Here is a 23,211-nt window from a genome sequence, read left to right as displayed (position 1 = left end):
ACAGCCACAACATCACCTCCCAACTCCTATACTCAATGCACTGGCCAATAAAAACAAGCATACCAAAACACATCCTTCACTATCCTGTTTACTTGGGACTCCACTTCCAAGGAACTATGAACATGCACTCCAAAGTCTCTTTGTTCAGTAACACTCCCCAGAACCTTACTATTAATTGTATAAGTCCTGCCTGGTTTGCCTTTCCAAAATACAGCACCTCACATTTATCTAAATTAAACTCAATCTGCCACTCCTCAGCCCATTGGCCCATCTGATCAAGATCCTGTTGTATTCTGAGGTAACATTCTTCACTGTCCACTACACATCCAATTTTGGTGTCATCTGTAAACTTACTAACCATACCTCCTGTGTTCACATCCAAACCGTTTATATAAATGGCGAAAAGCAGTGGACCCAGTACTGATCCTTGAAGCACACTGCTGGTCATAGGCCACTAGTCTGAAAAACAACCCTCCTCCATCACCACCCCCTGTCTTCTTCTCTCGAGCCAGTTATGCTCCAAATGGCTAGATCTGCCGTATTTCATGTGGTCTAATCTTGCCAACCAGTCTATCATGAGGAATGTTCGTGCCACACAAATGTCAGGCAATAACTATCTCCAAAAAGAGATAACCTTAACCACTGCTCTGCTGGACTCACCATACAAATACTGTGGCTACAAGACCAGGTAAGAGTTTCAGAATACTATAGCAAGTAGCTAGATAGCAACACCCATGGCCTGCGAGTAAATGAAAAGAAGTCCCATTCCATGGCCTGATGGTCATAGAAGGTGCAACTTTGTGTGGTTCACTGTCAATCTGCAAACTCTTCCTTTATGCCGATTGCACAGATTCTTGCTGTGAGCTAGTCTCACCCTTGATCTGAGCAACTACCACACACATTTCCGGTATCAAAACTCCTTGCTTGTTTTGAACACCACTTTTGGAAGGAGACCAATCAGTCCATTGAGTTCAATCCAGTTAGTCTCACGTCCTTTGTCTTTTTCTATTGCATGACCATGTTTTTTCACCTTTAAATACTTACCCAATTCAACTTTTCAATCAGAGAATTTCAAAGTCTAATCATTGGCAATGTCAAAATTATTGGCTGATATTGCCTCTGGTTCTTTTTGCCAATCAGATTTAATCTGTGGCCTCTGGTTACCAAACTGTCAGCCATTGGAGGTGGTTTTTGTTAATCCATCCCTCTAAATAGTTGATGATTTTGAATGTATTAATCTAATCAGTTATTAAGAGTGATTGGAAAGACTGGGGTTGTTTTCATTGGAGCAGAGGGGATTGAGAGGGCATGTGATTAAGATGTATAGAATTACGAAGGTCGTAGATAGGGTAGATAGAAAGAAACCTTTCCCCTTGATGGAACGATCAATGACAAAGCGGCATAGATTTCAAGTAGGAGGCAGGAGGACTATAGATGTGAGGAAAAAGGTTTTAATCCACGGGGTGTTGGGAATCTGGAGCTCATTGCCTGCAAGAGTGGTAGAGGCAGAAACCCTCATAACACTGAAGTATTTAGATGTGCACTTGCGATGCCAGGGCATACAAATCTACGGGCCAAGTGCGGTGGCTGTGTTTGACTGGTACAGGGACACGATGGGCTGAAGTGCCTTTTTCTGTCTGTAGATTTCTATCACTCTAATTGCCTCTTTGGCATGTCAGCTGCAAGAAGACTATTGTTTGAGTTACCTCGAAGAGCTCATCAGACCTCAACTCCTTCATGCTTAGAACAACCCCATGGGAAAAGCCATGGATCCGAACAGCTCGACACCCGTCATTCTGCAATGCCACGTTCTTCCCGCAGTTGGAATGGAAGCGGTGCGCGATTCCTGGAACTGAAAGGTGACAGTGTGTGTCAGTTCGAAGCGTCAACCACATTTGCCACTCACCTGCCTAAATCCCACACTTGTGCAACCCCTTTAAAGCAACAGCACTCTTGGCATGACGTGTTCATTGGAGAAACTGTACTGCTGTGGTCAGCAGGGACACATGTCAGTGTTTGACGTGCCTGGACCTTACCTCAGGGGTCTGAACTAGACACTTGTTATTATCCAGGTCACACATGGATGGTACAACTGTTGTCTCTTTGAAGGAGGGATGGAGCTGATAATTTGAAGTTTGCACACTCTCATGTCCTTATTTATTACAAATTCGTGCACATCTGCTACACAGGTTTAAACAAAAAACACACAGGCGCATGCCAGAGTGTTTGCTTCATCTCTCTCTCTCTCCCCTACACATCTCATGTTTACAGGACAATATGCGCATGAATTTACCTAGTCTTGACCCACTTTCTATGAACACCAAGACAAATGAACAGTCTGGAGGAACTTCTAGCAATGTGCGTTCCTCGGGAAGGGTGAATTAAGGTAGTGATTAAAACTTTATGGGCATTCATGTTGATACAACAATCATGGGAGGGGAGTGCACAGAGACTCAAACCTCTACACTACTCTGTCTTAAAGCCCATCAACTGAACATTTCATTTTTTAATACTCTAATGCCATCTTTCAGCCACTGCAGTGTCTCAGTAACTCCCCAGGGTAACGGACTCCCAATCAATGATGGGGGTGACACTGCCTAACTGCTATCTCATCTTACATTCGAACATGGCAGATTCCCCACTCCTCCATCTCTTCCAGCTCCAATCCCAAGCAACCACTGCTGTTCAGGTACCTTGACCAAACAGCCATCTTTCACGGGCAAAAGGTGGAAGGTGGATCTTTGTCAGGTTATCTGAGTTGCAGAAAGCATTGCATTGAAACATAACACTGCCTCTCTGCCACTTGGGTGGAGCTGGTGGGGGCAACAGGCAGGAGGGCCAAGCTTTCTCCCTCTCCCGGATCCTTAGACCCAAGGATAGGGAAGCAAAAATGTGGTGTCATTAAACCCTTTCCCCAACTAGTAGTAAACAGCTATTGCAACAAGGAACTTAAGACCCTGGTGGCCAATGTATTCTTATCTGGTTAAGTAAATTGCAGTGGAAGGGATGGGGCTAAGATGGCTGGGGTTGGAGAAAAGATCTCTAAGATTTGCAGCAGCATCTCAAACCCAGGCTTTCTACTGAACAACAGACTATTGGCAGTGCTGCGTGACAGAGCAGGTGTTGCTGGTGATGGCAGAGGAACACGAATGGCAGACGTTATATGCATACCTGGGGAATGTATTGGGAAGGACTTCTCTGTGGCATTGCTCAGTGACAGGCTGTTGTCCACAGGTGGTGAGCCGCTGGTAATAGATACTTGGACGCACTGTCCATACAGATCAACCACAGCATAAAGCTCTGCAGGCAGAGGAAAGAGGACAGTAAATAGCAGCTGCAGTACACTCGCTGAACTTCAATTAAAACAAACACCTCTTGTTACTCTCCATCAGAAACTGAGGGGGACTGTAGGGGTGAAGTGAAGAACAAGAAGCAAACTCATATTAGGTAGCCCTGTCTCTGAGATGTAACCGAACATGAAAATCTAACTGAGGTAAGAGGAGCTGCAATTGTGCACTAAGCGTTTTGATCATGGTCCTTTCCTTGCTGAGGAATATGATGGAGGCAGAGATCACTCTTCTTAGACCCTATGGATTCCCACAGCCAACCCCTTTGAACAGCTTGACGACAGGTATTTCTACAATGTCACTCAAGACTTCACCTGTCATCCCACAGTTTAAAAGGATGACACTTGCACTGTTAGCTCATTGGTGAATGCGCCTCCCTTTGCTCTCAGGCATTTCTTTCGCTCTTCATCTTGAATCATGCCAATTGGGAGACATGCAGTTTCAGAGACAAGGGCAAGACCTTCTGACAACACCAGCTTCTGCTGAGTTAACAGACTGCAAGGCTTCTGTGCCCCTGGACTGGACACAAACTGAGGCAATTTCTCCCTGGCTCCTGACTGTTGACCTCAAAGTGATTCCTTTCTCAAAGGGCTTATGCACCATTTCATGCAGTAGCCAATTGGAGTGTTGATTCAAAGCTGAGCATCATGGGGGACTGAAGCTCTTCTCTCCAGTGAAAAGTAGAGAGGGGTTCTGTGCAGGGGTCCTAAGTTTTAAACACCTCTTCTCAAAGGTACTGCCTTCACAACTGGGCAGTGTCAGTCTGGGAATAATAGCCCGAACCCTGATAATAGGGGTTAAACTAACAAGCATTTGGCCTAGAAGGAAAAGCAAGTGATGGAAAGAGATAGAGTGTGAAAGATGAAATATAGAATCTTTCAAATTCCTCTCTGAGCCACTCACTACCCTGGCTTGGAAAAATATTGCTGTTTCTTCATTGCTGCTGGATCAAAATTCTGGAACTCCCTCCCTAACAGTATTTTGCATCATATTAACAACATAGCAGATCAAGAAGGCAGCTCGCCACCACTTTCTGTAGGGCAATTGGGGATGGGCATCAAATGCTGGCCCAGCCAGCAGCGCCCACATCCATGGACGAATATTTTAAAAAATGAAGGAGAGGGGGAAAGAGAACAAGATAGCGCAAGAGGCCATATTAGTGAGGGAACAAGTGTGAAGGAACGAGGGAACAAGACCAAGAATGAAAGACAGCAAGACAGTATGACACTGTAAAAAACTGAAGGAACAAGGTTGAGGGAATGTGAGTGGAAGTGAAGTAGAATAATTCAGCATTAGAGAGTGCAAAAGCAAGGGAAGAAGGGCCTGAGGACTAGATAGCAATGGAATGACAGCAAGAGACAGCATCATGAGAGAACGTAAGAGAGAGCACGAAAGAGGAGAAGAAGTGCTATCCCTATTTAGAGAAAGCAGTCAAACTGAGCAACAGATTGCTGTCTCCATATGCCAGGTATTGGTGAAAACTGGCTAGTAAATTAACGTTTGCTGATGGATCCTCCCTCCACCAGGGTTGGACACCAAGCACATCTACTTCACGGTGATAATTTACCTGGCGGTAGGCCTGAGCACGCCACTCCCTGATCCACCCCATTGATGAAGTAATGGAGGTCGCCATTCGAGCTGCGCATCATCCCAATTCGCGAGCCAGTGGTTAATGAGTCCAGATCGCAGCCATAATTGTTGCGCATCGTGTTCCCGTCTTGCATAATAGCTGTGCCACTGAAAGCGGGGTCGGGATGATAGGTCAAGATCATCAGAAAGATGTTTAGAACCGTAACCACTCATGGCAGGCAATGATAGACACCCATGCACACCAATGCAGCAAGGCCCCAGGGAACTGACCATCACTAAAGACTGGGGTAAACTCCTCTCGTGATTGGTCAAGAAAAACATGTGCACACCCTCAGAGGCAACAGGGCTCAAAGTAGGGTCAGTCAGGATCTAAAAACGTGGGCACAGGCTCGAGAGACCAAATGGCCTTCTGCGCTAATGAACCTCAAATAGTTCCCAGGCTGACAACATCAAAATGTTGAATTCTCATCAGTGTTTTCAAAATTGATTGGTGATCTCACCCTCCTTATCTAAAATCTACACTAATTCCCAAAATCCCCCCATCTCTGTAATCTACACCTCTTCCTATCTCTATAACCTGATCTAGCTTTGATGTCCCTTCCTATCTGTAACCTCCTCCAGCCTCTACATCTCTCTCCATCTCTATAAGCTTCTCTACGCACTATAGCTCTCCCTGTCTCTATAACCTGATTTATCTCTGATGTCCCTCCCTATCTCTAACCTCCTCCAGCCCCTACACCTCTCCCCATCTTTGTAAACTCCTCCAGGCACTACAAGTTTGTCCATCTCTGTAATCTCTTCCAGCTACTACAATCCTCCAAGATCTCTGTGCTCCTGTAATTCGAGTATCTCCAGATTTGTACTGGTCCACAACAGGTGGTCTCTCTCTCACTCACAATTTCTCTCTCCCCTGCTTTCAGATGTTTCTATGAATCTCCATCTCTGCCTGAGTTACTGACCTGTCTCTACGGTGTACTTGTTGAGAGTTCTGCTAGGTGATGCTCTGTTCAAGCACCTCAAACAATTTACTACTTTTAAGGTGCATACTGTTACTGTTGGATACAGAGTAAAGTCAGCAAAATTATAGCATTAAAGCACTTCCTTCTTAGTTTGGGCTTCCACCTCCTTTCGCCCAGGCCTTTCAACTTACTGGAAGGCAGCCTGGAATGAGAGGCCACCGGACCAGTAAGGTCCACTGGCTAGGTGATTCATTCATAGAATCATACAATACCAAAGAAGCCCTTTGGCCCATCGAGCCTGTGCCGCCAAAAATATACTACTACCTGCACTAGTCTCACTTTCTCCCATAAGGCCCATAGCCTTGAATTTTTTTATAGAATCCCTACAGTGTGGAAACAGGCCCTTTGGTCTAACAAGTCCACATCGAACCTCAGAGCATCCCACCCTGACCCAAACCCCTATAAACCTACCTAATCTAAACAAACTGAAGTGCTCATCCACAATTTTAAAGATTGTGAGGTTTCCCACTTCAACTACCTTCCCAGGCAGTGCATTCCATACCACCACCACAACCCTCTTGGGTGAAAATATTTTCCTCAACTCCCCACTAAACTCCCTGCCTTTCACTTCGAAGGTGCATTCCCTTGTTATTAACCCCTTGACTAAGGGGAACAGCTGCATTCTAGTTACCCTGTCTATGGCCCTCATAATCTTATAGACCCCTATCAGGTCCCCCCCTTCAACCACGTCTGTTCTAAAGAAAACAACCCAAGCTGATCCAGCCTCTCTTTGTCAATAAAGAGCTCCATCTCAGGCAACATCCTGTTAAACCTCTTCTGTATCTCCTCCCAATCATACGCTTCTCATAGTGTGGTGTGGAGACCAGAACTGCACATAGTTGTGGCTTAACTGAAGTGCTACATAGTTCCAACATGAACTCCCTGTTCTTATGCTACAGCTGATAAAGGCGAACGTCCTGTATACCTTCTTAGCTACCTTATTAACCTGTCCTGCCACTTTCAGGGATCTGTGGACAAGCACCCAAAGATTCCTCTGAGCTTCCTGGTGTCTTCCTATTCATTGAGTTCTCCCTTGTTCCTTCTTCCAAAGCGTGTCATACATATCCATACAAACTATATCAACTACCCCACCCTCATCTAAACTCTTCGTCATTTTCTCGAAAAATTCCACTGGATTTGTTTGGCATGACTGCCCTCTGACAAAGCCATGCTGACTATCCCAGATCAAACTTTCTATTCTGACAAAGGGACAAAGGACCACTGGACCAAAATGTTGACTCTGATTTCTCTCCACAGATGCTGTCAGACCTGCTGCAATTTTCCAGCAATTTTTGTTTTGGTTTCAGATTTCCAGCATCAGCAGTTCTTACATTTTTTTTCGCCTGATCAAATCTTGCTTCTCTAAATGGAGATTAATTTTATCTTTCACTATTATCTCCAATAGTTTCCCTAACATTGATGTTAAAGCCACTGGTTTATAGCTCACTGGTCTATGTCTACCACTCTTCTTGTAAAATGGAACCACATTAGCTATCCTCCAGTCCTCAGGCACTTCCCTTGATTTGATCAGAAGATTTGGGTCAGGGGCCTCTGTAATTTCTTCCCTCATATCCCACAGCAGCCTGGGATACAACTCATCCAGACCTGGGGATCTGTTTATTTTTAAATTTGCCAAACCCTCAAATACCTCCTTGCTTCTCACATTAATATGCTCAAGAACTACTGAAGAAACTACATTCTTGAATTCTGTACTTGGATCCTCCTACTCCTGATTAAGGACTGGTGTGAAGTAATCATTTAACACTCTACCAAACATCCTCCAGCTTCACACTCAGATTGTCCCCTTGGTCCTAATAGGTCCTAGTCCTTTCCTGGTTATTCCCTTCTTTGACATACTTGTGGAATATCTTGGGATTCTCCCTAATCTTGCCTGCCAGCGTTATCATTGCTTTCCTGAGCTCCTCCCATACTTTCTATACTCCTCTAGGGCTTCCATTATTTTTCTCCCTTTCTGCCTGTAACACATCCCTCTTCTCCCTTTTATCCAGTCCTGTATATTCATAGAATCATGGAGTCATACAGCATGGAAACAGACCCTTCAATCCAACTGGTCCACGCCGACCATAATTCCAAATTAAACTAGTCCCACCTGCCTACACTTGGCTCATACCCCTCCAAACATTTCTTATTCATATACTTATCTAAATATTTTTTAAACATTGTAACTGCACCCGCTCTGGATGTTCATGAACCACTCTAAAAAAAACGCTTTCTCCTCTCACCTTAAAAATATGCCCCCTAGTCTTGAAATCCCCCACCCTAGGGAACGACACTTGCCATTCACCTTATCTACACCCCTCATGATTTTATAAACCTTGATAAGGTCATTTCTCGGCCTCCCATGCTCTATCCGGCCTCTCCTTATAACCCAAACACTCCATTCCCAACATTTTGGTAAATCTCTTCTGAAGCCCTTGAGCTTAATAATATCCTTCTTATAAAAGGGAGACCAAAACTGAACACTATACTCTAGAAGAGGCCTCACCAAGGTCCTGTACAACCTTAACATAATGTCCCAACTCCTATACTCAAAGGTGTCAGCAATGAAGGCAAGCATGCTAAACACCTTCTTAACCACCCTATTGATGTGTAATGCAAACTTCAAAGATTTATGTACCTGAATGCTGAGGTGTTTTGGTTCTAGAACATTACCCAAGGCCCTACTTTTAATTATACAAGTCTTGCCTTTGTGTTTATTTTACCATAATGCAATACCTCGCATTTATCCAAATTAAACTCCATTTGCCACTCTTCACCCCATTGACCCATTTGATCAAGATCTTTTTGCAATCTTAGATAACTTTCTTCACTGTCCATTATAGTACCAAACTTGGTGTCATCCACAAACGTAGGAACTATGCTTTCTATATTCACATCTAAATCATTTATATATATGACAAACAAAAGTGGGTCCAGCTCCGATCCCTGTGGATCGTCGCAAGTCACAGGCCTCCATCATTGAAAAACAACACTCCACCATCACTCAATGGTTAATCATGAGGGGTGTAGATAAGGTGAATGGCAAGTGTCGTTCCCTACGGTGGGGGATTTCAAGACTAGGGGCATATTTTTAAGGTGAGAGGAGAAAGCGTTTTTTTTTTTTTAAAAGAAAGTGGTTCATGAACATCCAGAGCGGGTGCAGTTACAATGTTTAACATCTCCTGCTGTTGAGCCAATTTTGTATCGAATTGGGAAGCTCGCTCTGAATCCCATGCGATCTAACTGTACTAATCAGCTGACCATGTGGATCCTAGTCAAAGGCTTTACTAAAGTCCAAGTAAACAACGTCTACCACCCTGCCCTCAATTTTCTTGGTTACGCTCTCAAAAAACTCAATCAAGTTCAAGAGACACAATTTGCCTTGCGCAAAACCATGCTGACTATCCCTAATCATTCCTTTCCTCTCCAAATACATATAAATCCTATCTTTCAAAATCACTTCCAATAACTTACCCACCTCCAAAGTCAGACTCACAGATCAATAGTTCCCAGGCTTCTCCTTAAACAAAGGCACAACCTAGCCACTCTCCAGTCATTAAGCACCTCACCCGTATTTATAGATGATGAAAATATTTCTGCAAAGGGCCCTGCAATTTCCTTCCTAGCTTCCCTGGGATACACTAGATCAGGTCCCAGAGGTTTATTCACCTTTATATTTTCTAAGACCGCCAACACTTCCTCTTCCTAGATATCAGTGATTCTCTGCATTTGCTGCTCGTCCTTTTCACCCTAAAGGGAACATGTTGGACCTGTACTCCGCCCCCAGTAACTTTCTGAATGCCTGTTACTGTTCTGCTGTAGATTTACCCTGAAGTAGCCGTTCTCAGTCTACTTTGGCCAGAAAACTGCTCCCTCTAAACTCTTTATGGTATGATTATCCCAATTAATATTGGAGTAGTCAAAATCCCCTTATATAATTACTGTATTATTGTTTGTACACACCCTAGTGAATTGACTACATATCTGCCCCTCAATTGCCTGCTGATTGTTTGGGGGCCTATAATTCACTTCTAAGTGTGACTGCCCCCTTCTTATTCCTAAATTCTATCCACAAAGTCTCATGGCAATTCTTCCAAGATATCCTCTTTCCTTACTGCAGTAACTGACTTCCTATCTAATGATGTGACACCAATTCCACTTTTGCACCCGTCCCTGTATTGCCTGAAGATTCTATATCCCAGATCATTAAGTTGTCCCTCTCTCAACCACATCACTGCGATAGGAACAAAATCACAGTTCCATGTGTTAATCCATACCCTTAATTTATCAGTCTTACTTCTAATATTCCTGACATTAAAGTAGAGGCCATCCAGCCTCTCCTTACTCCCTTGAGATAACACATGGTTGAACTTGCTCTGCCTTAGTTGCTTTTCCAGCTATTTTGTGTTGCTGTTGAATTAGACACGCACTGACACTAGGTTCCATGCTCTCTTCATCACCCCTATTCAACTCTCCCCACCTTGATTCTGATTGACAGCTAAAGACCCAGTTCCTCTCCGTGCCTGAAATGGTTCCAATATTACATAAATTGCCACAAAATGCCCACAAAGGCTTTATTCTCCTCTGATCAGAATACTGAATGGCCTGGACAGAGTGGATGTTGGGAAGATGTTTCCATTGGTAGGAGAACTAGGATCCGAGGGCGCAGCCTTAGAGTAAAAGGAAGACCTTTTAGAACGGAGATAAGGAGAAACATCTTCAGCCAGAGAGTAGTGAATCTATGGAATTCACTGCCAAAAAGGCTGTGGAGGCCAAGTCATTGGTATATTTAAGACAGAGATAGATAGGTTCTTGATTGTCAAGGGGATCAAGGGTTACGGGGAGAAAGCAGGAGAATAGGGTTGAGAAACTTATCAGCCATGATTGAATGGCTGAGCAGACTCGATGGGCTGAATGGCCTAATTTCTGCTCCCAAGTCTTAGTGTCTTATGATCAATGGCCCGCCTGACTTTTTCCTGCAGGTGTCGGAGCAGAGAGTATCATTACAAAGAGTATCATGAGCCTCTCAAACTCCAGCCTGTGGGCTCTACAGCCATCTACCAACACTCTGAGCTAGTCGCAGCTCAAACCACGGCTTGACCAGTGTCAGTGACATTCCTGGTCACAGCTCAAAAGTGGAAGCCTCCCTGGACAAGGAAAAGTGAACCAAGATAAATGCCAGATTCAACACAGAATAAATTCACCACCCTTTCTACCACAAACCCCACTAAACAGAGCATTCCAATTTTGGCATTACCTCAACATCCAAGTGTCATAGTCTATATCCGTCATAGTGCTGGGAAATTCGAGGTCCTCCGGACGGATTGCTGTAACTCCTAAATAAGGGGGAGTCTCAATATTAACTATGACAGGAAAAATGTGATTAAAGTGGACAATATGGGAAAAATACACACCAGAATGAATACAGCACAACCAATGGACTTAAAACAGCTTGTTCAAACAGAATATATACAAACAGCATCCAACACCAGGAACTTACAACATAAGCACAGGCTATGTTATTAATGCAGATGTGTGCATATCTAGGACACTGTCAGAAACATCCCTCAGACTCCCCAACATAGCATTTCTAGATTCACACACTATATAGAAACATGCACAGTAATGCAAGGCTGTCTAAAATAGTCATGTAGTCATCCACATCATTTAGCTACACAGTCCATCAGTAACTGTGACGGATGCATTCACACCTAATTGGTCTAGAATAAAAACAGGTAATCCTGCAAATACCCAGCAGGTCAGGCAATATCTATTTACATTTCACCAGAAGATGAAAAAGGTTGGGAGCCATAACAAATTCTTTTCTTTACTCTTTCATGGAATGTAGAGTGTTGCAGGCAAGGTCAGCATTTGCTGTCCATTCCTTACTGCCTTTGAACTGAATAGCTTGCTCAACCATTTCATACAGCAGTTGAGAGTCAACCTCATTACCATGGGTCTGGAGTCCTATGTAGGTCAGAATGGGTAAAGAGTCATATTTCCTTTCCAAGAGGACAATTGTGACTTGAATGAGTTTTTAACAACTCAGTTGTAATACTTTGCACACAGTTCTGGGTGCCACTCAAAACCAATTTGGACGTAAATCAATCTTCTCTCTATCTGCAGTTGCTTCAAGCGTCTGTGGCATGGCAACTGGTGTGCCAACACTGTTTATGGCATTGGCTTCTGGCTCTGGAAGTCACTGCCATGCACAGATTAATGGGTCTGCCGTGAGGCAGAAAAATGAATAGGAACGTTGATGTGAACATATTGGAGAGAGTGTAGAAGAGGTTTCACAGGAATGGGGGAGGCAATGGCCTAGTGGTACTATCACTAGACTGGTAATCCAGAGACCCAGATGACGTTCTGGAGGCCCAGGTTCCAATCCCGCCACGGCAGATGGTGGAATTTGAATTCAATAAATATCTGGAATTAAGAATCTAATGATGACCATGAATCCATTGTCGGAAAAACCCATCTGGTCAGTAATGCCCTTTAGGGAAGGAAACTGCCATCCTTACCTGGTCTGACCTACATGTGATTCCAGACCCACAGCAATGTGGTGACTCTCAACTGCCCTGTGGGCAATTAGGGATGGGCAATAAATGCTGCCTGGCCAGTGAATTCTCTCATTCCGTGAATGAATAAGAAAAAATCCAGGAATGAGACACTTCAGTTATGAATAAAGATTGGTGAAGTCGAGATGCTTTCATTGGAGAGGAGATGGCTAAGAGGAGATTTGACTGAAGATTTCAAAATCACGACTGTTCTTGACAGATTGGATACAGAGATGTAAAAGGACCAAGAAACAGAGGGCACGGTCTCAAAGTGTTTGCAAAAGAAGCAAATGTGATTGAGAAAAAAACGCCCTTATACAGCGAGTGGTTAAGTCAGTGTACATTGCTAAAAGTGCGGTGTTAGCAGGTTTAATTGAGGCCTTCAAGAAGGCATTGGATTCTTATTTAAATAAAAACAGTGTACAAGATTAAAGGGGAAAAGGAGGAGATTGGCACTAAGTTAAAATACCCAGAGAGCCAGTGTAGATACGATGCCTCCTGTAATGATGCTATGGCTTTAAGAGGTGTATTTTGTCCTGATTTTTTTTTTAAAATGAAGAGAGGTTGCAACAGAGGTGTTGAGTGGTCTGTTCCCAGCAATAAAGTAGACGGCTTCTGGGTTTTATTTTAAAGTTGGAACAATAGAAGCAGAATGAATGGGTGGAGTCAGGCTCCCATAGAACCAGGGTTTTAGTTTAGCTTTCAGTGGCTATTGGGGTTTGGAAGCTGCTATACATCTCTCCCTGCTACAGCAAAACCATTGAGTCCCCTCTCTCTCTCTCTCACACAGAGAGTTTTGTCTTGATGTTCTGTCCTCCTGGAACTGAAGAATTGCATGTGATACAATCTATACAACCTTGGGGTTTACCATGATCCTAACTGCATGAGAAAACCTTGGCAGATAGGATCAAGGAAAACTCCAAGGCTTTTTACACGTATGTGGGGAATAAGAGAACAACCAGGGAAAGGGTAGGGCCGATCAAAGATTGTAAAGGGAATTTGTGCATGGAGCCCAAAGAGATAGGAGAGGTCCTTAATGAATGCTTTTCTTCAGTATTCACAACTGAGAGGGACCTAGTTGTCGGGGAGGACAGTGTGAAACAGGCTGGTAGGCTAGAGGGGGTGGATGTTAGTAAGGAAGATGTACTAGGAATTTTGAGGAACTTGAAGATAGATAAGTTCCCCGGGCCTAATGGAATTTATCCAAGGATTCTATGGGAAGCGAGAGAAGAGATCGCAAGGCCTTTGGCGATGATCTTTTTGTCCTCACTGTCCACGGGTATAGTGCCGGAAGACTGGACAGAGTGGCAAACGTCATTCCCTTGTTCAAAAAAAAGGAGTAGGTATAACCCTGGAAATTACAGGCCAGTTAGTCTTACTTCAGTGGTGGGCAAATTATTAGAATGGGCTCTGAGAGATAGGATTTATGATCGCTTGGATAGGAACAGTTTGATTCGTGATAGTCAGCATGGATTTGTGAGGGGTAGATCATGCCTCACAAACCTTATTCAATTCTTTGAAGAGGTGACCAAACACGTGGATGAAGGTAGAGCAGTGGATGTGGTATACATGGATTTAAATAAGGCATTTGATAAGGTTCCCCATGGTAGACTCATGCAGAAAGTAAGGAGATATGGGATAGGGGGAAATGTGGCAGATTGGATTCAGAATTGGCTGACCCTTAGAAGACAAAGGGTGGTAGTGGATGGAAAATATTCAACATGGTGCTCAGTTACGAGTGGTGTACCACAAGGATCTGTTCTGGGTCCTCTTCTATTTGTGATTTTTGTAAACGATTTGGATGTAGGAATGGAAGGGTGGGATTAGTAAGTTCGCGGATGATACGACGGTGGGTCGAGTAGTAGATAGTGCGGAGGGCTGTTCTAGGTTACAAAGGGACATTGATAGGATGCAGAGCTGGGCTGAGAAGTGCCAGATGGAGTTTAACCCTGAAAAGTGTGAGGTGATTCATTTTGGAAGGACAAACTTCAAAGCAGAATACAGGGTTAACGGAAAGATTCTTGGCAGTGTGGAGGAGCAGAGGGATCTTGGGGTTCACGTCCACAGTTCCCTGAAAGCTGCCACCCAGGTGGATAGAGTTGTTAAGAAGGCATATGGTGTGTTAGCTTTCATTAATAGAGGGATTGAGTTCAAGAGCCATGAAGTTATGCTCCAGCTATACAAAAGCCTGGTTCAGCCATATCTGGAGTATTGTGTCCAGTTCTGGTTGCCTCATTACAGGAAAGATGTGGAAGCATTGGTAAAGGTGCAGAGGAGATTTACCAGGATGTTGCCTGGAATGGGGGGGAAACGTCTTATGAGGAAAGGTTGAGAGAGCTAGGGCTTTTCTCTTTAGAACGACGAAGGATGAGAGCTGACTTGATAGAGGTGTACAACATGATCAGAGGTATAGATAGAGTAGACAGCCAGAGACTTTTTCCGAGGGTAGAGGTAGCTATTACGAGGGGGCATAGTATTAAAGTGAGTGGAGGTAGATATAGGGGAGATGTCAGAGGTAGGTTCTTTACTCAGAGAGTGGTAGGGATGTGGAATACATTACCGGAGAGGGTAGTGGAGTCGGCCTCATTAGGGGCATTTAAGTGGCTATTAAATTGGCATATGGATGATAGTATAAGGTAGGGGTGGAGGTTAGATAGACCTTAGGTTTAGGGTAAAAGTTCGGCACAACATTGTGGGCCGAAGGGCCTGTACTGTGCTGTACTGTTCTATGTTCTATTTTACTGAATTTGCCTTTGCCGAGGGAATGTTTATGGGATGTCAGTGTATTGGAACAGTTGCTGTTTAGTAGTTAAATAATCTATTATTCTGTTAAGTTTTCCAATAGAGTCAAGTTATTCCAATTCTTCCTTCTTTTGTTTGTATTTTAACTACAGTGTATCAATAAAGCGTGTTTTGCTTCAAGCCCAGTAATTTGGCCAATTGAACGGCATCCAGAACACAACGCCTTTCACTTGCCTTTTAAAAATAAGAAAGCGCTAGGGTCTAGGCTATCTTCTTAATATATTTTGAGGACCTTTGGTCTGGGCCATAACACTCCTGCTTCAGCATAACATTTCTGTGATTGGTAAACAATCCATGATAGAGTTCTGGTCACCACTATTGAGACTCACTTTATTTTCCAGATTTATTGGCGGAACTCAAATTCCACCAGCTGCCGTGATGGAATTTGAACCTGTGTCCCTCGAGACTGAATTTGAATCTGAGCCTCTAGATGGCTAGCCTTGTAACATTACCATTACATCATACCTTCACCCCAAAGGTTTGAACGAAGTGTAAATGTCAGGAGTACCACATTACCCAGGACCTGACATCACCCCTTGTCATAGCTTTCAATACCTCTGAACTTGGTTAAAATTCTTTCCAGTTCTGATGCAATGTCTCAAACAGCAATTATTTCTCTGCCTGACCCACAGAGTGCTTCCTGCATTTTCTGTTTTTATTTCAGATTGCCAGCTTCTGCAATGCATTGTTTTTCAAATGCATCTCAACTTGGGAAACACATGGGCCACTGTGAAGCTCACTGGCCCTGCAACTGGATCCAGAGGATTAGATTCCGCAGATGAACTGGGGAAGTTGACATAAATGACGCTTTAGATCGTGTACTTGGGAGGTGGTTCTCCGTGAGATGATTCAGAACGAAGCTCACTGGTTGACGAAACCCAAAGCTGCAGCACTTGGGTGATGTCAAATACAGGCTGGAATTTTGGGTAGCCATGTGGAATTGATAGCTAAGCTCCTGGACTTCAGAGTTGCCCGCAGAGCTGGATCTGATCTTGAGGTGCCAACTGCTGGGCATCAAGGCCAGAAACTTTTTGAACGACCCCAACACAGGCCTCTGTGAAAAGCAGCATGGTGGCTACAAATTGTTACTTGACCAGTGGCCTCATTGCTTCCTGAGCCAGTCGCAGGCTCAGTCACTGTCCATGGGTAGAGTCTTTACAGCAGGGAATGGACGGTAGGGGTTCACAAACCTTAGTCGCCACCCTGGGCCAATACAGCCCCCTTCCGGTGTGAGCCTCAGTTCACCTCTCTCTATATTCTCTAAGGAAAACCACCTATCTTGTTACTCACCTGCCTCGATGGATCCAGACCACCGGTCTACCATTTTCTGAATCAATATTTCAAACATCTCTCCTTCCCTCAATGCTCTGAAAAGCAAATCAACAAGCCAGCTGTTGAAAATAGTTTTAAAAAATCTCTAGCTGAGAACATCACAAATAGAAGCAGGAGAAGGCATTTTAACCCTTCAAGCCTGCTCCTCCTATAAGATCAGTCACCTCAACTCCACCTTCATGCCTGATCTATATACCCCTCGATTCCGTCTGTGCCCAAAAATCAATTGATGAGTGCCAATATTCTCAACAATGTCTTCTGGGTAGATAATTCCAAAAAATGGAGGCCCTCTTGGTGAACAAACCTTTTCCACATCTCAGTTCAAAACGGTCGAGCCCCTGAGAACATCAGCATATTCTACTCTATTCAGTCTCTCCTGGCAAGAAAAGTCTCTTATTCAAGGAATCAGTGGACCTCGATTCTAGTGTGAGCCATAGTTCCGAGGAAACTGCATCAGAATCTTTCACTTGTCCCTGAATGATTGCAGGAACTTAAAACCTTTGATAAAAATCAAGATTCCTCTTTTTCAACTGAATATGTGCCTTCCCTTACCAGGTCAAAATTCTAAATTCTGACAGAGGACACGACAATGATCTTTCATAGCAGAAAGACTTGCATTTCCATAGCACCTTTCAAGGTCCGAGGATGTTTCAAGGGGCTTCACAACCTATCTAGGAGCTTGTCCCCGCCTCCCTAACCTGTCTTTCCTCCCACCTACCCCCTCCTCCCACCTCAAGCCCCACCCCCATCTCCTACCTACTAACCTCATCCCGCCTCCTTGACCTGTCTGTCCTCCCTGGACTGACCTATCTCCTCCCTAACTCCCCACCTACACTCACCTTTACTGGCTCCATCACCACCTCTTTGACCTGTCTATCTCCTCTCTACCTATCTTCTCCTCTATCCATCTTCTATCCGCCTCCCCCTCTCTCCCTATTTATTTCAGAACCCCATTCCCCTCCCGCATTTCTGAAGAAGGCCCAAAACGTCAGCCTTCCTGCTCCTCTGATGCTGCTTGGCCTGCTGTGTTCATCCAGCTCCACACCTTGTTATCTAGGAGCTTTGCAGCCTAGTTCCTGTTATAGTGGAGGCATGCTAACCTCTGACCTCACACTGCCAAGGCCCTTTACCTCACACCTCTTCACGTTGTCCCAAGTTCACATTTTGTGATGATGGCAAACCCTCACCGTAGTCTCCCGACGTTGTCCTGACCCCACGCCTCTCAACATCAGCCCTGACCCCACACCTCCTGACATCTTTTCCTGACACCCTTGTCTCTCAACCCCAACCTGTGATCCCATGTCTCCCAACATCATCTCTTGACCCCATGGCAACACCAGATCAGATTCGAAGCAATTAGACATTCGTAACGCAAAAGGTGGAGTGGTGGATGGAAAGAGGGAGGAATATTAGGGATAGATAGATAGCACAGAACTTGCGTATTGGTGAAAAAAATAAATCTTCTCAAAGCTTTTCATCTTGCACTCATCAAGACAATTCAAAATTGCAGAAAGAAAGAAAACAACATCTATAGTGAACTCTCAACTCACACGAAGTAAATGTTGTTCTTTTAGTTTGAGATTCTTATGAAGTGTCCTGATAAGAGAAAAACAAAAAATCTTCAACAAAACCTGCCTTTTTCAGCAATGTTGCAGGAGGAATGGGATGCCACAATATAAAATGGGGAATGCAATGCCTTTGAGAGAATAGAGAGTCTCCGCTGTGGCAGCTGCTCATGTTCTGCGCACTTCTGAGGTGCAGCAGGACCAATCCATGATTGGATCAGAGTTCACATCACATTAAACAAATAAAAAAGCAAAAAGCACATTTCTCGAATGCCTCCCACAACTTCAGCACATCCTAAAGTAGGTTTGCAGCCAGTAACGTTCCTCTGACTTATAGTCACTGTTCTCACGGGCAGTGAAACCATGCACAGCAAGATCCAAAATCCAGCAATGTGAGAATGAACCACATAACCTGTTTCATTTGCCAATGTTAATTGAGGAATAAATATAGGCTCAGACATTCTCTCCCCATTTTGCAGCTAAGGTCTCTGAAGTGGAACTTGAGCTGATGACCTTCTGACTCAGGTAAGAAAGCTACCCTCTCAGCGTGGAGTCTGAATACTTTCCTGCACTTACTCAATTACCTGATCAATGGCGTGAACAGAGGTTATGTGGCTTTTTGGGGAGGAGGCATGTGGGGAGAAGTGTGGAATGACGGGGCAGGGAGAGCAGTATTGTGTCTAGTCATCATATTCCAGCTAGGATGCTGCGTTTATTTGCTGGACTGACTCACCTTTATAAGCTTGTGTGTCTGTCGCATGATTTGCTTGATTGCTTCAATGAACACACCACTGACCAGCCTCCCCATGATCCACGAATCAGTAAATACAGCCACCTAAATTCTGCCATCCATGCCCAAATTTCTAACCGGACTTGCTTACCAATTGAATTCTCTCTGTTCACGTACAATGTCTCCTGGTTACAGAAACCTCATTCTGGTTATTGAAGCACTGCACAGACTCATCTCTCTCGAAACCTGTCAGCTCCTCCTATCCTAAACACTTCCCTATCTGTGTAATCTTGGTAACCGGGTGTAATTTGTCCGTGGAGTCAGATGGTGTAGGTAGGGTTCTAAATGAATACTGTATGTTCGTGCGAGAGGGATGATATCAGTACAGAAATCACGGAGAAGGTCTGTGATACAATTAACAAAATTAGCATGCGCAGTGAGGAGATTGAGTGGTTTGATAGGCGTCAAAGTAGATAAATCTCTAGGGCTGGATGAAATATATCCAAAGTTGTTGAGTGAAGCAAGAGAGGAAATTTTCAATTCCTCTCTGGCCACAGCAGATGACTGGAGGACAGCCAACGTTGTACCATTATTCAAGACGAGAGCAAGGGATAAACCAGGAAACTACAAGCCAGTCAATCTAGTGGGGCAACTATTGGAAGCAATTCTGAGGGACAGAGTTAATCTGGACTTGGGGAGGCAGGGCTTCATCCAGAACAGTCAGCATGGTTTTATTAGGGGGAGGTCATGTCTGACAAACTTAACTGAATTTTCCAAAAAGGTGCCAAGTGTGCAGATGATGGCAATGCTCTTGATGTTGTCTACTTGGAATTTGGTAAGGCTTTTGACAAGGTTCCACACTGAGACTGATAGCAAAGGTAAGGGCCCATGGGATCCAAGGAAATCTAGCAAATTGGATCCACAATTGGCCAAGTGACAGGAAGCACAGGGTGATGTTTGAGGGGTGTTTTCCAACTGGAAGTCTATGTCTAGTGGGGTCCAAAAGGGGTCAGTGTTGGGGCTCTTGCAGTTTGTGGTTGATATAAATGATTTAGGCTTGAATGTAGGACAGTTGATCAGTAAATTCGTAGAGATACAAAAATTGGTGGGGTGGTAAATAGCCTTAGATTACAGGAGGTTATAAACGGCTGGTCAGATTGGCTTATCAGTGGCAAACAGGATTCAATCCAGATAAACATGAGATGAAGCACTTGGTCAAGACAAACAAGGCCGGGAATACGTGATGAATGGTTGGACCCTGAGAAGTACCAAAGATCAGAGGAACCTTGGTGTGCATACACACCAGTTCCCTAAGGTATCAGGACAGGATAAAGTGGGGAAAAAGAAAATAGAATATGAGGATATAAAAGACTTGGTTATTAAGTTTGCGATTGAACCCATGATTAGTGGACAGTGAAGAAAGTTTTCTAAGATTACAAAGAGATTTTGAACAACTGGATCAATGGACTGAAGAGTGGCAGATGGAGTTTAATTTGGATAAATGTGAGGTATTCTATTTTGGTATATCAAACAGGGGCAGGATTTATACAATTAAAAGTAGGGTCTTGGGTAGTCTTGTAGAACAGAGACGTAGGGTTCAGGTACATAATTCTTTGAAGTCTGCGTTACATAAAGACAGGGTGAGCAAAGAACAATATAGTCCAGGAACAGGCCCTTCAGCCCTCCAAGCCTGCACCAACACATTTTGCCCTTCCATACTAAAACTGTCTTCATTTGCAGGATCCGTATCCCTCTATTCCCTTCCTATTCATGTACCTTTTCCAGGTATTTCTTGAATGCTGCTATTGTGTCTGCTTCCACCACCTACTCTGGCAGCGCGTTCCAGGCACTCACCACCCTTTGTGTGAAAATCTTGCCTCACATATCTCTTTTAAACATTCCCCCCGTGCCTTGAACCTATTTCTCCTAGCAATTGACACCTCTTCGCTGGGAAAAAGTCTCATACTTTCCACTCTATCCATGGCATTCACAATCTTATAAACTTCTATCAGATCGCCCTTCAACCTCCTGCGTTCCAGTGAAAACAAACTCAGTCTATCCAACCTCTCTTCATAGCTAAAATCCCCCATACCAGGCAATATCCTGGTAAACCTTTTCTGTACCCTCTCCAAAGCATCGACATCCTTTGGGTAGTGTGGTGACCAGACCTATATGCAATATTTCAAGTGTGGCCTAACTGAAGTCCTATAAAGCTGCAGCATAACTTGTCTATCCTTATACTCAATGCCCCTTCCAATGAAGGCAAGCATGCCATAGGCCTTTTTCACAACCTTATCTACCTGCGCTGCCACCTTCAGTGATCTGTGGACCTGCACACCCAGATCCCTCTGCATATCAATACTCCTAAGTGTTTTGCCAATTACTGTATAATTTCCACCTGTACCTGACCTTCCAAAATGCATCACCTCACATTTGTCTGGATTAAACTCCATCTGCCATTTTTCTGCCCATGCCTCCAACTGATCTATATCCTCTGACAATCATCCATACTACGCGCAACTCCAGTAATCTTTGTATCATCTGCATACTTAATTATTAGAACAGCTATGTTTTACTCAAAATCATTTATATAGATCATGAACAGCAGAGGTCCCAGCACTGATCCCTGTGGAACACCACTGGTCACAAACGTCCATTCCAAAAAGCATCCTTCCACCGCCACCCTCTGTCTCCTATGACTAAGTCAGTTCTGTATCCATCTTTACAGCTCACCTCGATACCATTTGACTTTACCTTTTGTACCAGTCTGCCATGAGGGGCCTTGTCAAAGGCTTTACTGAAGTCCATGTAGACAACATCAACTGCTTTTCCCTCATCAATCATCTTCATCACTTCCTCAAAAAACTCAATGAAGTTAGTGAGGCACAACCTCCCCCACACTGAACCATGCTGTCTGTTGTTAAGAAGGTGGTTAAGAATGTGTTTAGCACGCTTGCCTTCATTGCTCAGACTTTTGAGTATAGGAGTCAGGATGTTATATTGAGGTTGTACAGGATGCTGGTGAGGCCTCTTCTGGAGTACTGTGTCCAGTTCTGGTTGTCCTGCTATAGGAAGGATATTATTAAGCTGGAAAGGGGTATGAAGAGTTTTACCAGGCTGTTGCTGGGAATGGAGGGTTTGAGTTATAAGGAGATGGTGGATAGGTTGGGACCTTTTTCCACTGGAGATAGGAGGTTGAGGGGTGACTTTGTAGAGATATGTAAAATCATGAAGAGTACAGAGAAGGTGAATGGCAAGTGTCTTTTCCCTAGGGTGGGGGCCTTCAAGACTAGGGGGCATAATTTTAAGGTGACAGGAGAAAGCTTTAAAAATGGGGGCAACTTTTTTTTTTTTTACACAGAGAGTGGAACAAGCTTCCAGGGATAGCAATGGATGCAGATACAGTTACAACGTTTAAAAGACATTTGGGTAAGTACATGAACGAGAAATGTTTGGAGTGATATGGGCCAAGTGTAGGCAAGTGGAACTAGCCAGTTAGCGATTATGATGACTCTATGACTATAAAAAGCATATATGTTGTAGAGCCGTACGGCCTAGAAACACCTTTGGCCCACCATGTCTATGCCGACCAACAAACGCCAAACTATACTTCTCTCATTTACCTGGACTACGGCCTGACATTTTAAGTGATCGTCAAGCTGCTTCTTAAATGTTTCGCGAGTACCTGCCATCACCATCCTTTCAGTCAGTGCGTTCCATATTTCTACTACCTGCTGGGTGAAAAACCTTTTCCTCATATCTCTTCTGAACCACTCATTCATCACCTTAAAAACTTATGCTATCCATCTTAGACACATCAGCCACAGGGAAAAGATTGTCATGACCTACTACCTACACCTATTAATTCCTCTGGTCCAGGAAAGACAAACACAGCCTACCCAGTCTTCCTTCATAACAGACATTTTATCCCAGGAAACATCCTGGTGAATCTTCTCTGCACTCACATCCTTCCAATTGTGCAGTGCTGGTCGCCACACTCAGTATCATCTATGGCCTGACTAATGTTTTATAAAGGTGCAATAAGACTTCCTTTCTCCTTTATTCTATGCCCCAGCCAATGAAGGCAAGTATCCCATATGCCTTCTTCACCACCCTGCCTACCTGTGCTGACACCTTCAGGAATCTACAGACATAATGAACAAAAGTTTCATCTGTTCTTCAGTACTCCTGAACGAACCTACCATTCATTGAGTAAATCCTTCCATTATTAGACCTCTAAAAATGCACTATCGCACACTTATCAGGATT

General features: G+C 44.0%; 1 protein-coding gene across 1 annotated transcript in view; it reads right to left on the bottom strand.

Moving 5' to 3' along the window:
• LOC109912718 (neuralized-like protein 4) overlaps nucleotides 1-23,211 on the bottom strand; it is a 107,428-nt gene that overhangs the window by 39,503 nt on the left and 44,714 nt on the right. The window contains exons 14-18 of the mRNA XM_048620064.1: nucleotides 16,606-16,682; nucleotides 11,214-11,292; nucleotides 4,915-5,084; nucleotides 3,172-3,300; nucleotides 1,707-1,852 (exon numbers count right to left, since the gene is read on the bottom strand). Coding sequence (XP_048476021.1) covers nucleotides 1,707-1,852; nucleotides 3,172-3,300; nucleotides 4,915-5,084; nucleotides 11,214-11,292; nucleotides 16,606-16,682 — 601 coding nt within the window. The remainder of the gene's footprint in view (nucleotides 1-1,706; nucleotides 1,853-3,171; nucleotides 3,301-4,914; nucleotides 5,085-11,213; nucleotides 11,293-16,605; nucleotides 16,683-23,211) is intronic.

Source organism: Rhincodon typus, chromosome 45, assembly GCF_021869965.1.
Source record: "Rhincodon typus isolate 14 chromosome 45, sRhiTyp1.1, whole genome shotgun sequence".
In the NCBI taxonomy this organism is placed as follows: domain Eukaryota; kingdom Metazoa; phylum Chordata; class Chondrichthyes; order Orectolobiformes; family Rhincodontidae; genus Rhincodon; species Rhincodon typus.
This window is presented reverse-complemented; position numbering and strand designations above follow the sequence as displayed.